Raw genomic sequence first — 18,113 nt, forward strand, 5'->3', positions numbered from 1 at the left:
TCTTCCTGGCCTCTGTGTCTGGCCCTCAGAAGTTTCCCCAGGCCACATCACTCACTGCCATCCTTCACACCAGAAGTGTTTTTGCCTGGCTGAACTCTGCTAATGTCTGGATGGAGGGTACAAAGGGGTGAGTGAGTATGTGTAGAAAGCAGACTACTGTACCAATGTAAAATGTACATTTGTTATTCTGTCCACTTTTGCCTCTGGCCCTTGGATGGTTGTCCAGAAGGGAATGTGGCTCTCAAACTTTCCCCACCCTTTCATTAAGCCAAAACTTGGCTTAACTGCTATGCCATACTAAGCTAAGCTGAAAGGACAAGGGAGGAGCAAAGCAGCTGTGGATTCTTCCCCAGGAGCCAGCAAATTTGCACTAAGCCATGATTTGGCTTACCATTATGTGTCAGCGCGGCCAAAGAATGATTAAACAGAGTAAGAGAGCAACGTTGGAAATCATCTTGCAAAGGGCCATCAGCCCATCTTATCTGAATAATTCACATCTGATTTGAAAGCACTAATGCAGCATCCACGATAACCTATGGATGTGTACTGAAAACAACATTTTATATCAACTTGCACTGCAGTGTGTTTAGCCTTCCCTCAAATTAAACTTTTATGTTGATACCATTGGAAGATCAAAGAGAAGCAAGTCTGGGATCAAGACATGTGCAAAGCACTGATGGTTATGAAATGAGCAGCCAGATGATGCACAGCATGTCGAGCAAGATCTGGATGAGAATGTTTTACTGTATAAAAATCCAACTTTTTAACAAAACTAGTGTGCGTGAGGGAGCGAATGTGGCTGAGTTTGGTCCATCATATCTCTGCTCAGGACAAGATATACACAGGCCTTTTGCCTGCACGTGCAGTTCCTTCTCTCTTCCTTTTGCAGTATGTAGCAATTAACTGTCGTCTCCTGGTTTGGATACCACAGTTACAAGGTTTAGAACAAACCAGGATCTTAAACCAACTTAAAACAGTGATTATAAGATCCTGGCATTTTCCAATCCTAGTAGCCATTGTTCTCCAGTTTGGGTAAAATGGGGCAAAATTGTGGTTAATTGAAGACTTCTGGCTTGATTGCTAGATACCTCAAAATGGGCTGTGTGTGCAGGCAAACAAGTATATTTCTGTTAGTAAGCCGAGATACAATTCTCCAAATGTGGTCAATGTGTGTGACTCGTCATAGCTATCTAACCTTATTTTACACATATCTGGGAACAACAATAGGAAAGTGAAAGGAAACTCTATATAAAGGCATTATTGTGAATATTTTTAGCTTCAAACTTTGTTTCTTTGGGGTTTTTTTCTGTAGCTTTGCCCAAGGACCACTGAAAGATGCTCCTAACTTAATTTGTACACCACACACTGCTTGGTATAGTGAGCAGGCCTCACTGGAGATGAGAGAAGCTGCTGCGACCGAGATACGCCGAGCTATCACAGGTACAGCAAAACACTTGCCCATAGGCTGTTTTAAATGCAATGGGTCCTATGAGAGACCTACCAAAAATGTTTGTCTGTATTGGTGCTTTATCCGGCAATACAGCATTTAAAAGGCGATTACCTTATGTGCAGTGTCTCCCTTCCAGCATTGTATATTCCAGGCACTGGTTACACATGCATGCACCAGTGAATAGGCTTAAGAACCTTTGAAGATTATACCACCACATGGCATATACCAGCCCTGGCAAATGCATTCTGCTGTTTCCATGGATTGTGTGTGGGGGGTGATTGTGATTCACATTTAAATCAGCCACAGTGTTAATCTCTCTCTCTCTCTCTCTGTCTCTCTCTCTCTCTGTCTCTCTCTCTCTCTGTCTCTCTCTCTCTCTCTGTCTCTCTCTCTCTCTCTCCCCCCCCCAAGCCATCAGTTCAACCATGGTTCCATACCATTCAGAAAGCTCAATAAGGTGAAAAGTTCTGTCAGTTACCAATGATTCATCAATGATGAAACAAAGTGATGTTGCCAATAGGTAGTCCTGTTCACACTGCTTCTCATTTGAATGTGTATGCCAATATTCGACCACCTATTTAGTTTGTTAGTGCACCACACAGCTATCTTGACTACTTGGCTAAGCGTTTGTCATTGTTCCACTCTTAATAGCAAAACAACAAGTGGGCTGACTAGCACTACTTTGGTCATATTGATGTGGTAGGAAATCACATTAATTATGGAAAGAACTAATGAAAGGGATGGGGCCTTTATCTGAGTATTTGCAGGATAACTGAGAGTGTCACATCTTCACTAGGGCTCCAACATTCCAACACATATGCCATACATGTAACGGGCACTGCTATAGCATGCATATATTTAAGAAGTTGAGATCTCTTTTTGCATGCCTTCCTGTCTTATTGGGTTGATACTCAACCATTCTCTTAGATGGTGTTATTCTTGGGATAACTACCAATAGTAATAAGCAGAGAAAGTTACAATATTTTGGGCACCTTCAATTCTTTCCAGTGAGGCTTGCAGAGCGACCAATGAGCTGTACAGTCCAATGGGGCTTGTAAAGTATCTTAGTGCAGGAAAGGGGTAGGAAACCATCTAGCCCTTCAAAGCAATTTTATTTGGCTTCTGGCAGTTGAATCAAGGGGGGGGCACTGCATACTGTTTGGCTTGTAAGCAAATTCCACAATTCTGAATTTTGGGAAAAGGTAAAGTGTGCCCTCCCCTTCCAATTATAATTGGGAAACAAAGTTGGATATAGTTTGTTGCATATCAATAAGATCGATTTGTGCCTGACCCTCTTTTGAATTTGAATAATCTTTACCTCAGGTCGGATCCCTGAAAGCCTACGAAACTGTGTGAACAAGGAATTCTTTGTCACAACTGCTCCTTGGTCAGTAATAGATCAGCAAGCCATTCATCCAGAGCTCAATGGTGCCACATACAGGTAAGAGAGAGAAAGGGGCTTCCTTTTTTTTTTTTTAAATAAAGCATCATGTTGCAGATCCATACCCAAAACTGGAGGTGAAGAAAAATGAGTTACACACATGCTAACATTTCTCAGAAAATGTCTTTGCATGAGACTCAAGTATGGCTGCTTTTCAGGAGTGGTGTATTCAGGCTTCCTGCATAGAAAACTTTTCTTTATTCTATCAATGCGTAACTGACTATTCAGAGATAGCATCTCCACAAGTATCTCGTTGCACATAGACCCTTGAATAAGGCCTTCTTTGAAATGCCTTTCTGCAGTTTCTATCTCACTAATTCACCTGCTATTAATTTACCACCTCTACCTGACAAAAGAAGCTTCTGGAAGGCATCTGAGCAACTCAGCCCATAGTTTGGAGTGAAAATATAATCAGTGTTCCTTAAGGCGCGTGCGTACACACACACAGAGAGGTATATTGATATATTGTTGACCTGGTAAAAGCTGAAGGATGGAATATTAATTAATTTAGAACTATAGGGCACACACCACATAATGTTAAGTGGTAATATCTGTCTTACAGGAGAGTTTTCTTTAACCACTAGAAATGCTGGGCAGTCCTTTTAAGGGCATTTCCAGACTATAGTTTCATTGTGTAATAAATTTACAGATGTCAGTAACTTGTTGGAAGGTAATGTAGGCATCCTCTGTCGAGGCAGTGCTTTCTTTGAAGGAAAAGCTAGTGACCACGTTTTCACAAAATGACTTAAGCATGGGGAGAAAGTGTTGCCCTGTCCCTGAAGGGCTTTTAAAATAAATAGTTCATTTTAAATTCCTCAAATGACAAATACTTATGGTGGCTCTCAGGTACCAGATTATTCATGGTCTGGTATTTTAAAAAAAAAAGGAGGCAAATATCTGCAATGAATTTCCCCCCCCCATGTTTTAAATAACATCTGCAATCCTAAACACATAGGATATGGAACTTCCTTCATGGATTCCAGTGGAGCTCAGTCATACACCCCTTTTCTCTCTACCTTCCCATACAAATGCAGATAAGTCTACTGAAGTAGTTGAGAAAATTTGTGCTCCCATATTTCCTCCTCCTGCAGTTACATTACATGAGCTCTGTGAGCACTAACGGTTGGTAGGTGTGTGTAGGGTATAAACAGGACTCTCTTGAGTTCTCTGGGGATCCCTGTATGCATGGACAGTATCAACATGGGGAAAGAGCCTATCATACATAATCTATTTGAATAGCCAGAATTGCTGTTTTACCTAGGTGTCAAATTCTCGAGGGATAGCCATGTTACAGGAAGGCTGGATATAAATTTAATAAATAAAGCAAAAAGGGGTCTTGTGGCACCTTAAGAATAAACAGATTTGCTGTGATGCTAAGCCTTCATGGACTGGAGTACACTACATCAGATGTGATGTCCCTTCTCTCCATCTACAGCAGTGTTTGAGATTCTAATTAGGTGTTAGAGCACTGCCATATGCCATTTAGTAATTTGCCCCTCTTCACTTTGTTCTCCTGTGGTCCATCGTCTTCCATTTCATTGCATTTCTCATGTATATTTATACTGACCCATGACTGTCCCTAATCATTGTCAACCTGGAACTGACCTTGACAGCCGAATGAATAATCTATGCGGTAAGAAAGCCCTAGATCAGTGGTTCCCAACCTTTATGAGCACGGAACCCCCTTTATAAGCTGAAATTTTTTTGTGACCCCCCTCCCCCCAGGGAGGCAGGCTGGCTGCCAGGAAGGAAGGAGAAAATTTGCCTTTCCTTGCAGCCTTGCTTCTTTTTGCTTCACAAAAAGCCCTCTCCTCTCATTCTAAGTAAGGGCGTTGCCAGTAGCGGCAGTGCAAGGAGACGGGAATCAGTGATATTAATCCCCTCTTCTTCCTGGTAGCTCCACCCTCAGCCTCCTTTGGCATCTGCCATGTATTTTATAGGCAGATGCCTGCCCTTAGTGCTCCTGAAAGACGCTCTGGCGCTTCAGCAAAAGGCCTCCCCTCTCCTTTGGAGCAAGGGGGAGGTGTCATCTGCAGCGGCAGCGGAAAGCAGACAGTGTAGAGGGAGTGAAGACTTTTTTAAAAAATTAATAAATAATTCATTTCTTTACTGTTCACAGCCCCCTCTGGTTTACTTCGCGGCCCCCCTGGGGGTCCTGGCCCCTAGGTTGGGAACCACTGCCCTAGATGATGGGCTTGTTAGAAAATAACTTACACTGGTGTTTCCTAGCCAGCAAAACATGTCTTCTAGAGCTCTCTAGCATAAAAGCCTGCTTCAAAGTCTATCTAGTGGCCCCACCATGGGCTCCTCCTATGCTCTTACCGCATACCTTTGTCTTTCGTCTTGCTGCTAGTTAAAACTACACTTCTTGGCCTCGTAGCCACATCAGATCTCTGTCCATTGTTCTCTCAGCATCTCATCTTTCTTAGCTTTATGCTTTTTCTGCACTTACGTAAAAACGTGGAATCCACACAATACTGTTCATAAACTCAAGTTTATTGGGTTGCAGAAAGCAATCAGCCCCCCCCCCCAAAAAAAAGTTTCTAGCCCTAATGGGCATTGAAGCTAGGCCTGGAAAGCGGGTATGTAATACTAAGTGAAATCCTAAAAACTCGAGACAGGCTTCACTAGTCATTGCCATGTGTAACTCCTTGCTATTTACCTTGATTATTAGAAGTAGAATAAATTGTGGAAGAATATGCCAGCTTGAATAGCAAATATAATTTACGCAGGCTGCAGAATCAATGCAAAGATGCAACTGCATTCAGCAAGTTGGATTAATTTAATGTTGTAAATTTAACTGCGGCATAATTATAATCCCATAGACTGATCCAATGACGTGCAAGATTGCTTCCGCTCACACACGGGCTTTTCAGCTTCTCCCTTCTTGCAGCAGTTCCCCATGGGCTGTCCAGAGCAGGACTGGAGTCATCAGGCAGCACCCTTCAAATTTATGTGTACAAGCTTCTCTGGCTAGAACTTGCTCTTAGGATATGATGGAAATTAGCAAATGTATACGTGCTAAATTTTGGGTGGATTATGCCTTAAATCCCAAGGACATCAACGGGAAAGCATTAGATATTTGCTTCTGCTGTTGCAATCAACCTACCTTTCCACTAGAAGCAAGATACATACAGGCCATTGCACAAAAAACTGATATGCTCCTTAGCCACTGTGTTTTTTAGGGGGTACTTTACCTTTCTTATAGCCAGATAGTGCCAAGAATTACATAGTTCCACTATTGTTCTGCACCCATGAAGGTTGCCAAAAAGTCTCCTTAGCACTCTTACTCCTTAAGAAATTGCAACTAAAACCAACACTCATTCAAATTGAGTTTGTTTTTAATCTTCATAAGAGAATGACTGTCTATATAAAATGTAAATGTACTGCCTTCAAGTAGATTCCTACTTATGGCGACCCTATGAATAGGGTTTTCATGAGGCTGAGAGGCAGTGACTGGCCCATGGTCACCCAGTGCGCTTCATGGCTGTGTGGGGATTGCAACCCTGGTCTCCCAGGTTGTAGTCCAACACCTTAAGCACTACACCACACTGGCTGTCATGACTGTCAGTGACTGTGTTTGTTTAAACTTTACAGCAGCAGTTGATTGTAAGAACTTGATATTCCAGCCTGGAAGGATGCAAGTCTTCTGCAATTTTCCTTATGCAGCATGTTCTTATTGCACCACTGGTGGGCTATATGGGTGTAGTATGTAAAGCAAATTTCCCCCCCTCACAAAGCACAATTTTTCCACTGTAGTATCTTACAGCTACAGCCCAGCACACAACATTCATTATAAAGCTCTTTTATTTAAAATAGGCTGATTAAGATGTTAAATAGTAATAATGACAAGTATGATTTTTATTCCTCTCAATTTTTTTAACAAACACTCTTTGGGCTGTGAAACTTTTGGTTTAATTCTTTGGTGTGCCGTGTATCACAAACTAATTTTGAAGTGCATCTCAGTTTTTAAGTATTTTTGTATGAGGGCAGGGGGTACCTGTTGAAGGAAACCAGTAGAAAAAGCCTCTTCGGGCTTCCAGAATCAGTTGCATGGTTACTTAGATTGTTACCTTAAGACCAGGGGGTGGTCTGAGTTGTGTTCAAAGACCACGTTTCTGGAGGATGCATGCCAGAGGTGGGTGGGGCCAGACATAAAAGTGGCTAAAGTTATTGATATGACTGACTTTCAGAGGGCTAGACAGTAGCCTATTCTGCCAGCAGGTTGATAGACAAACACAAGAAAGAGGCATTATCACAGTTCAAGGAAACATTCCAGCTAAGCAAAAGCCCTGGAAGAGGGTTCAGAGAAGGGTTGGTGACAGATGTGGCCTGTGGAGGCCCGGTTCCCCACCCTGCCTTTAGGTTCAGGTACCAGGGGTATAGCAGCGGTCATATTGAGGGAGGGCCATGATCTACATGTCATTTCACTGAAAGGGGAAAAAATACTTTTCTGAAGTAAAATTAAATAAGAATCTAAGGTGTGTGTTTATGCAAGGTGGGTCACTTTCCATTTCAGTTTTCAGTATCCCCATGAATCAGTCCCACCTTTCTGCTTTGTACTTCAAAGGTTTTTCCAAGTAGAAAAAGATACTGCCTAACAACAAAAAACATTTCAATTGCCCTTGTGGTACTAATGAATTAACAGCAAACGAGTCAATCATATCTTCTGTTCAGATATCTTTGACATAAATAAAATGGTGTCATAGGAAGAACGGATGGCAACTGTGGATTGTTCATCTAAGGCTGACCCCTCAGCTGGTGAAATGTGGACCCTGTGGTCCTCTGAAGTGTGAAAAAATGATTGCAAGTGTTGAAACAATGTTTGGAAAAGCAGTGTGAAACGAAGTTTGAAGGTGATAATTTATATTACGTTGGACACACACACACACACCCGCTTTTACAAACCTATTTGGAAAACTTGAGACAAATCTTGCTGTACCAGTATAGTGAAAGTTGATTTGGCAATGAATGAAATGGGCTGGAGAGTGGTGGTGGTTTTTTGTTGTTGTTGTCTTTTACTCCATAGCCTTTTTTTCTGTAGAATGCCTGAGCTCCTTCCAGAGGAGGGGTGGGATATAAATTCATTAAATGTTCTCCTTTTAACTAAGAATTCAATCTCTTCCTAGATATCCACCAGGCATGGTGAGTGTTACACCAGGTGGGATTCCGGCAGCTATGGAAGGTATCATCCCAGGAGGGATTCCCGTTACTCACAATCTTCCAACAGTGGCACATCCTTCCCAAGCTCCATCTCCTAATCAGCCCTCCAAACATGGGGACAACAGGGAACATCCCAATGAGCAATAGCAGATAATTTAAAGCACTCCAATCTGGGACCAAGAGACATTGGAAAAGACTAAAACACACAAACTGACAGGAATTTGATACAAAATTTGTAAGGTTGATTTTGGACTGACGCATCATGATGTTCCAGTGTTAACTACAATATATATATAGAGGAGTCAAGACTTGGGGAGGGAGGGGGAACCCAGACGAAGTCACCTGCTTACTGAAGCACTGAAAACTAGGATGTGATGATACGTTGCTGATCAGCTTCTGTTATTGTGTGTTTAAGTTTCCTTCATCTTTACATCAATCACAAGAATATATATTTCTGCTCAGTCCCTTTTGGGGAATAGGAGGTGACTGAAATACCTGCTTCTTAGAGCATGTCCAACAGTTCTAACAAAGCTTACATGATATTAAGAGGAAACCATCATGTGACTTCAGCCCTTTCCTTCCTCACTTTCCTGGCTCCTCCTTGTACATCCTGAGGAAAGATAGCCGGATGGGAAAACTGTTTTGCTTGGTGCAGTTATATACAGCCACTAATGTACTGGAGGGATGCTACTCAAGTTTAACTACCGTCATGTAGGTCAGGAATCTTGGTGAGAAGAGGGGGTAAAAGGCCCAAGCTAACTAGCTGCCTTTTACCACAGAAACGGATGCTTCTCCTGCAAGATACACTTAATAAAGTAGCTGTACACTCAATAACGTGCTGATGATGCAAAAAAAAGTGTTACGTTTCACATTTATACTCAAATATATTTTTCTCAGTTTTAAATCCACAGCTATTTGATTGAGTGGAAACGTCTTGAGCTGGAAGGGGTTCAAGACTAATGTTGCATTTCCTTATGTCTCAGGAAAAAGAAACACTTTTTATGGTAATTTGTCAGACTGTATGAACAAACCCACTTTTTTAGACATTGAAGTCTTCTTTTCTTCATGTGATATTTTATACAAGAACACTTCAAAATGTGTTATTAGATGTGACTGATTTTAACAAATCCTATTAGATTTGTATCAACTAGTTACATGTTATATTCATAGTCTTTTGTGAATCATCACCTTTTTGTTGACAAAGATGGCCTATTCTGAGCCTTTGTATGGGTACATTCCTGTTTCTGTAATAAGTTTTAAAAGCTGTCCCAAACAAAACAAAACCAGAACCAATGGCTACCAGAAGTATGTTTTGTTTTAGTGTGTTACCGTTACTGTATTTGTTTATTGTAAAGGTGGACATATAGCGTTCAGTGCAGTTTTCAATAAAAAGACAATTTCTATAATTTCAGCTGGACAAGGCCCTTCATATCCTTTACCCTATTAAAAACGAGGACACATTTTCAGGTCACACAAAAGACAGTAACCTATGCCAAAACCTAGATCTGAATAAAAAAGGGCAATTATTATCCATCTCTGTAGGCAATATTCCAAAACATTGCTTTTCAGACTTGAGAAGCTAGAGGAAAAAATCTCACTTTTGTACAATGTCATTGTTGATGTTAACTGATACAGATTTGGTCAAATGCTTATCAAAAGAATTGTGTTTTTTTTACCTAATTACATCTCCCTTTTCTTTGTATCTCTAAGCTGACAGCATGTGTCACAATTTGGTGTGATGCACATAAAAACGAGCTGCAACACTTCTCAAATGCCAAAAAATTAAAAATAGTAAGTTTGAGGCCCCTTTGAGCTTGAGGCCATGGGTACAGGAGGTAGCCAGAGAGAGGACAGGGTTTACTAGAGTAGAAGCAGGGGAGATGCAAGAGTGCATAACTCCAACAGCTTGCTTTTTCTCTCATCTCTCACAGAATTTGGAAGGGCAAAAGGTCTGACATGGGAATCCAACTCTTCTCATCAGTATGAGGCTGCACCCATGCAAAGTGGCCCATGAGACCCACATGACTAATTATGAGCTATTGTTGTGCCAACTGTGACATCAGAAGCCTATAGTTCAAATGACTTTACCACACAAACTCACTTAGGGGACCTTTGTCCAATCATTCAACCACAGTCCCCGAATCTGTAACACAAGGATACTTAACTGCCCATACTTACAGTACTGCTGTAAATATTAACACACATCTGTGTATTAAACATGCTATTAAGAACTATGCTCAACAATCTGAAACCTTTAGAAAACAGTGCTAAACTATGTGGAAAAGAAGATGCAAACAAAGGGAAAGAATGAGAGGAAAAAACAAGCTGCCACCAACACTGACAAGGCAATGCATTCATTCAATCTTTGTGATCGCGGAAGTAAAGGAAGAAGTGACTTCAGGATAGGAAGAACTGGAGCCAAGCAAGCACAAGGTTGCCACAAATGTGATTTCATCACAAACCCTAATTCAGGCTATATTGGCTGACAACACAACAGCAGAGCCCATTTGAAATGAATTAGCTACTAAATAAGGACTAGATTGAAATCTGCAGAGGGGGATGAGGAAGGTAAGAAAGAAAGAAAAAACAGTAATAAATTGATAGACAAATAGAAAGCAAACCATTGTTACAAAACTTATATTTGTTTTGATTTAAATAAATGGAAAAGCACATTACCAGCTTTGAACATATTCAAGGGAGTCAACTTCATAACTTTGTCAATGATCTAACACTGCAATTATGAATAACTTAGACACCAGTATAGAGCAATCAGGAGGAGGAACATTGGTGAGTTACAGAAACATTTAGGAAACCACACAAATGAAGGTGAAACAACATTTACACTGGCATTAGCGATTTTTAGAAGCTGCTATTGTTGGAACTTTGTTCTTAAACCAGGCAGTGGCATTCAGATAGGCATAATTAATGTTGATGAAAATACATACTTTCTAATAGGACAATCTATCCCAGTGAATCTGCTCGGAACCCCTGGTGCAAAATTTGGCTGCTTGGATGCAGTTATCTTTATATTACTTCCAGGTACTAACTTGAAGGGGGAAAATCCACTTAAAACTAGAGGAAAATGTAGTTTTAGAGGAGGCTGTAAATTAAATACATAAGTCTGGAAGTTACCTTAGTACAGAGAATATATCATTGAAGAGCTCATAAAATGCTAGAGTAATTGAGGAAGCACAGGTTCACTGCAGTACAGCAAAGCTTCAAACAAGTAATTAAGATACAAAATGAAGATGGCAAAGGGAAGGCCATTTTGCTGCCAAACCATGCCTTTTCCTTAAAGGGAAAGCTTTGAAATCCAAAAAGTACAACCAAACAATTCAATGGGTGAAAAATAAATATTTTAAGCAGGAAATATCTCGGCTACGAACTCAAACTAGAATTTGCCCCTGAAATGTAAAAACGGTGCAATAATAATAATAAAAAACCTCAATTGCAGCTTAGCTCACACCATGTGAAAAAGTTAATTTTTTAAAAAACAGACATCAAGTTAGAGATCCATGCATTATTGCAATCAATATTCAAGGCTCACCACAACTTCATTCCCTGCTTTCCTGGACTATAACAGCTACCAAACCGCTAACCTCCACGGATGTACTGAGACTACACTACAAGAAGGGATTTGAATGTTTCAGCCTGTGTAGTACTACAGTATATGTGAATTTAAGCCAGTAAAGATTCACATTGTTGTGCTTTTTATTCCAGATGGCACCAGTTTCATCCAAGTTGATGCCAAATATTTCAGACTTGGTTACTGCAGTGGAGTAAAGACAGTTGGAAATTTAGCAATTTCCCCCTTCTAGGGTAGTAATGCTTGTATTTAAGATAACTGTATCCCACTGGAATCAGCTATTAATACCAGCACAGTGACTCAGATTTTGATTTTTTTTTTTTACAAACTCCGCCCACAAAAGCAAAATTATTTAGCTTATTCTATTGGTCCAGAGATATGAGGATTTCACTATGCAAGGTAGGCAAGAAAACAAGGTATTAAATTTTACCTTATGACTGTAGTTAGAAAATCTAAAATTAGGATTGCACAAAAAAAACAGAACCTGGTTTAGAAAAGAAATCCAATTATTCTCCTACTTAGGAAATTTGACTCATCACAGGTAAATATGCACCTTTACCTGATAATCTCTACATGCACAAAGAGACAACTAATGACCAAATTACACACATACATACACATACACACACCCATCCATAATATGCTTGTTTCAAAAGTGAAAAAACTGAATTCACATATTTCTCCAATGTAGTACCTTGAAGAAATTTCAGTGTAGATTTATCACCAGGATTATTTTTGGAAAGTACATTTCAACACCATCTAATCCACATTTAGAAAAAGCAGCAAATTCTGAAGGGTTCCTATATTTTTTACATATATGTAAAAACGTGTACGATTCCTGTCCAAACGAAGAAATCTATTTTGCAAGAGGTTCCTTGTCACCATTTCCACCATCATTGGTCTTCAAAAAGTGCTTATCAGGATCTGCTTTATGCATACAAAACTATTCAACCTTTAGTGTTTTTTAAAATGAGGTTTTAGATAGGCTGTATCCATTCAAGATAGCATGGCTAGAGTTATCAAGTATAATAAAAAAGAATTTTCTACTGGAGAATATATTCTGAACTTATACTTTCAGGAAACTTACATATTCAAATGTGGCCACAATCAATCAACATGCAAAAAATTCCAACGTTTACATACCATGAAAAGATAATATACAGTACTTTAAAACAAAAACTTTAGAATGAAGGCTTTTAAGGAAAACTGCCAAAGTGCTTTCTCACTCAATTTTAATGACCAAGGAGTGCTCCTTAATGGAGGTGATTTTAAGTTGCAAGGGGAAAGGCCTGATAAAATAGTAATTTCTACTGTACAACTCACAGCAAGGTCTGGTTTGGACAAAATGCAGTTTTCAGTTTAGATGAAGCAAATTCCACACAATTGTTTAGAATACAGCTCTCTGGAACAGTACTTGTTTGATGATTTTAAGTACACTGGAAGGAAAAAAAATATCCCAAAGAAATGATAGAAAATATTAATGGACAGCAGAGAAGCCTTTAGAAAAAACGAAGTTCACTCAATCAAAATTTATCATCCCTTCCATATAGTTTTTTTCCCTTTAGCATTTCATTTTATTATGATGGGCACAACAGTAACTCATATCTTAATAAAAATAATACACTTGTTTGTATTTTTGACTTACTCTGGCTATGTGGCTTCAACAACAAAAAAGCCACATAATCTGACCTGGGCATTAGCAAGATTTCATATAAAATGGTATGTCAGAATGCTTAAGAAGTGATGTAGAATAACCAAGTTTTACTGTAAGTCTCAAAAGGAACAAATATTAATCTATGATGTGCTTTTAAGTGCCCTTATTCAAAAGAAATTTCTTCAATAATTTTAAGAAGCTGGTAATACTTTTTCCAATTACACAACTTTCTTACATGAGTACATGCGGTACATTTATAGCCAGGTGTACAATTGGAAAGAAAAATGTTTTCTGTCTTGGTAATAAAATTAGGGCTTTGCTTTTTTTACAAATGGTAGTCCAACCAACATAGCTGTCTTCACACACATGTTGAGCCTCTGAATTCCATGCTGATTAAAAATCCTATGCAGGTCGCTTCCTGCTACAATTGGGTCATTGTGTAACAAACTGCTAGAGCATGCCCCAAGTGCTGGGGCTGTCGCCATACATTATACTCAGCCAGGTATCTCAATTGTATCATTCATCATCATCATCTTCATCTTCTTCTCCATCTGAAAGGGATGTACAGGGGCGAATTTGTCTATAACGATCAAGCCATTTTTCTACCATCTGTGTCACCAGGGGATGGTTGCGCCGGCGAGAACTTTTCTGCATAGCAACTAGGACTCCACCCTCAGTCACGCAACAGTCCAGCCACTCCCTGAGCAGCTTCTCCTGCTGTTCCTCATTACCAATCTTCAGAGAAAAAACACACAGACTTGGGTCATGCTTCAATTCAGACTAGTGACCACACCTAAGAAAAATTGTGCCCTGTGACTGACCTGGTAAATTGGATTTTTAAAGGGGCAATCCAATTCCTATACAATGCATAAATATTCTACTTTTTTTCTTCTGCATTCTATAAACACAAATTGTTAAAGCTTGTTGGAATGCCTACTCCACCTTTAGGGATGCAATGAATAAAAATTAATAAAAATCTACCATTTCAGCTACTCTCAACTTTTCACTCCTCTTTTAATATGGATACAAATGGTTAAACATTATTAAAGGGTCTTGTAGCCGTTTGCAGGCTTTCACATTTCCACTTTCTAGTTACAGAGATTGAATTGTTCTGCCTTGTATCAGCACATCAATCATACTGTTCTGTCAGTAATTTCTGGTCGGAAAGTCTCAGATCTTCCTCAAAAGCTTTATTACTACATCTGTTTTTTAAAAAAGACACATTTCTGAATAGAAAGGCAACATTATTAATTTGGCTCACAAGACACCTTATGTCCCTTATTCAATCTACTGTAACCTGTTTTCAACAGCCTTTCCAACAGCTATATACCAAGCTGCAGACATCACCACGTAGGTTCTCCTTAGAGGCTTCCCCCCACTGGTCATACAATGTCTTAGGGGCTGAGTCTGAATGCTTACCTCTTGAGCAGACAGGAAGTGAATGTGCAGCAGCTTCCTTTCACTGTCAACCAACGGTAAAAAAGTAATAGTAACATCATCATCAGTGTTCAAGTTAGCACCAGCACCTCGGTTGCCATAACCATCATTCTCCATGGCAACTAAAGCAGAGAAATGGCCCCTCGTGTAGCCCAGGGCAATAGGGCTTTTCCAACAAAAACTCTGTTCCCATAACAAAGGCAAATATACACCTAAGAAGAAGAGGAAGTGATGAAAGGGATTAAGTCAATAGAACATTGTACATTAATGATTTTGATGAAAACGTTAATCTGAAAGCATGATACAAATCAAATTTATAATGTACATGCCTCAACATGCCTTTAAAACATAATATTGGTCTTACATTAGGAAGCCAACTCTTTTTAGATTCATGGTTATAAAACATTGTAAATATATTCCAATGGTGTTATTGGCCACAGAGTAAAAAATTTAGACACATACTCTATTACTTAAGTTGGCATTGAAAAAGCTCTCAGCACCATGGGCCCTAGTAACAATTGTAAGTGGCAATCATCAGTACAAATACTCTATGCAAGCCTTTTTACAATAACCAAAGCCTGAGCATCAACTTAAGATGTGAACTGTTTTATGTAGTTAAAGAAGTGGAAGACTTATTTGACACTGTCAATCTATTCCCCACAGCCTCTCCTTACATATAAATGAATCTCCACCCCTTCTAGAACATCAGAAGTTATTCAGAGTTCAGCAAAACTAAAGCAGGAACGTGACCTGCCTTGAGAGTTTAAAAATAGCAGCGAGTAATCCAAGTACATATGTAGCATAGCAACCTTTCCTAGAGAAACTGTGCCCTGTGCATTTGCACATGATGCTACCTTCAGCATGCCTCCCAACAGATAAGAGACCAATGGGTCACTCACTTAATATTCTTGTTTTGTGCCCTCACAAGATTAACACTTGGCAATGTATGACAGTTAAATATTATGGTATTATGCACTCTACACCCATCTACTGCCCCACTTATGTTCACCTATATGCTCTGACTTCATATTCCAAATGCTGTATTGGGAGGGAGCAGTCAACCACACATTGTTTGGACTTGCAAGAGCCCTTTGTTATCAGGTTCCACTGCTGCAATGGAGCTCACATACAGCAGGCACAGCTCTTCAGCAAAATACTACATCATACTGTGCATGCCATACAGGCCTCTCTCTCATCTGGCACAGACACACAAAACATCCAGTGTTTCCTCAGAGGAGTAAAAAAGATAATCAAGTCATGGCTATAGCCTCCATAATTGATCTCTTTCTCTCCACCTCCCTAGAAGACTCTAAAGGCAGTTGGGAACTCTTGATGCTTTCTTACTTTAAGGCAAGAAGGCAAAGAGGACCCACAGAAAATAACATTAGCACAATGCTCTGTTAAGAATGTAGGTTGTGCACTGTTCAATTAAAGGCCTATCTACTCTAGCATCCTGTTTCCCCACACTGGCCAACCAAATGCCCACAAACAGGGCCCTCCGTTGCTTTTTCTTCCCCCCCCCAAAAAAAAACAAAAAACCCTGCATGCTGCCTCTGATCCTGGAGATAGCAAAGAGCCATTGTAACTAGTAGGTATTGATAGCATCATGCTCCATAAGTTTGTTGTTACAAGAGCACTGCCAGATGAGACCAAAGCCCCATCTAGACCAACCTCCTGTTCTCTCAGCAGCCAACCAGATATCTATAGCAAGCCCACAAGCAAGGCATGTGAACAACCGCCCTCACCCCACTTGTACTCCGTAGCAACTGGTGTTCAGAGACATCGCACCTCTGATGCACACAGCCATCACGACTAGCAGTCATTGACAGCCTTCTACGCTCCTATTGCATCATCCCTTACTCACCTTTTTCCTAAACTAAAAAATCCACAATTTGTAACCTTTCCTCATAGGAGAGTTGCTCCAGCCGATTGATCATTTTGGTTACCCTTTTCTGATGTCCTTTTTGAGGTGAAGCAACCAGAACCATAGATTTATAGAACAGCATTATGATATTGGCATAAATCATATTATGATACGATTTTATTTTCAATCCCATTCCTAAAGATCCCTAACACGGAAATGCATTTTTCACAGGTGCCGCATACTGGGTAAATATTTTCATTGAATTATCCACCACTACTCCAAGACGTCTTTCCTGGCCAGTCACTGCCAGTTCAAACCCCATACCGGTATATATAAAGTTAGGATACTTTTGCCCCATGATGAATCTCTTTACACTTCCTTATATGGAATTGCACTTGCTATTTTAATCCCCATTCACTCAGTCTGTAGAGATCCTTTTGGAGTTCTTCACAATTCCTTTTTGTTCTTAGAAATCTGAACAATTTGGTGTCATCAGCAAATTTGGCTACCTCTCTGCTCAGTCCTAACTCCAGGTCATTTATGAACAAGTTTAAAAGCACAGGTCCCGATACTGATTATTTGGAGAACCCACTTCTTACATCCCTCCATTGTGAGAAAAGAACATTTATTCTTATTCTCCACTTTATTTTATTTAAATTATTTATAACCTGCTCCTTACTGTTCACACAACAGCGGCATTGCAGGCAGAAATTCAATACATCAAGCCTTTTCTAGAACGTAAATACAATTATGGAAAAATCTTCACCATAATTACTCTCTAATTTTGTATTATGCCCCCATGATAGCCATTTTGTTAGTGATTATTTATTTATTTATATATTAATTACATTTATACACCACCCTTTAATCAAAAGACCCCAGGGTGGTTTACGGCATAGAAAAAAAAAAACAATATATGCCAATACTTTCAATAATATCTATACCATACAAAAAGTTAAAGCAATTATAAGAAATATATAATAAAACACAAAATATTAGATACAACTGCATAGTACATATATAACAACCACCTACAAAATAAGGGAGGAGAAAATCAAGAGCAGGGTACATACGATACAAAGTGTACAAGTACATAATCTATTCTGTATACAAAAGTAGTGTTTAATTTCTCGGACCCACCCTCACAGAAAATGAAAGATTCTCCCAGATCTCACCTGGGATCTTTCCTTTCCTCACCTAGTCTCTCACCCAAGGAGATCTCTACTTCCCTGCCTCTCACACAGGGTCCTTCCTCTCTCTATCTCCCAGTTTCATATGAGTTAAGTCCTTGCTCCACAATGACGTCCCGGAAAGGAAGACACCACAGGAGTAATCCCCTGTGGTGTCTCCCCTTGCGGTGACCCCCCACTTTTTTTGGTGCATCACTGGGCAGCCTGTTGCCTGCAGCATACCAGTTTCTCGCTTACCATCATAATCAACACAGTCCCATGAATCAAATCATGTAATATGTGTATGTGGGGGGGGGGTCTCTCTTTCTCTTAGATGGTAGCGTCAGCC

At 39.8% G+C, this 18,113-nt stretch overlaps 2 protein-coding genes across 10 annotated transcripts in view; one reads left to right on the top strand and one right to left on the bottom strand.

The window, feature by feature from the left end:
- CTBP2 (C-terminal binding protein 2) overlaps nt 1-9,460 on the top strand; it is a 303,109-nt gene extending 293,649 nt beyond the window's left edge. For all 5 annotated transcript variants that reach the window (XM_061635711.1, XM_061635710.1, XM_061635712.1 and 2 more), the window contains 3 exons: nt 1,313-1,440; nt 2,774-2,891; nt 8,021-9,460. In XM_061635711.1, coding sequence (XP_061491695.1) covers nt 1,313-1,440; nt 2,774-2,891; nt 8,021-8,201 — 427 coding nt within the window. In that variant the 3' untranslated portion in view covers nt 8,202-9,460. The remainder of the gene's footprint in view (nt 1-1,312; nt 1,441-2,773; nt 2,892-8,020) is intronic.
- Nucleotides 9,461-10,675: 1,215 nt separating this feature from the next.
- The window catches only part of ZRANB1 (zinc finger RANBP2-type containing 1), a 65,089-nt gene continuing 57,651 nt past the window's right edge, over nt 10,676-18,113 (bottom strand). For all 5 annotated transcript variants that reach the window (XM_061635706.1, XM_061635704.1, XM_061635708.1 and 2 more), the window contains 2 exons: nt 14,714-14,943; nt 10,676-14,029 (listed from right to left, as the gene is read on the bottom strand). In XM_061635706.1, the coding sequence (XP_061491690.1) occupies nt 13,811-14,029; nt 14,714-14,943 (449 nt within the window). In that variant the 3' untranslated portion in view covers nt 10,676-13,810. The remainder of the gene's footprint in view (nt 14,030-14,713; nt 14,944-18,113) is intronic.

Source organism: Rhineura floridana, chromosome 7 (genome assembly GCF_030035675.1).
Source record: "Rhineura floridana isolate rRhiFlo1 chromosome 7, rRhiFlo1.hap2, whole genome shotgun sequence".
In the NCBI taxonomy this organism is placed as follows: Eukaryota; Metazoa; Chordata; class Lepidosauria; order Squamata; family Rhineuridae; genus Rhineura; species Rhineura floridana.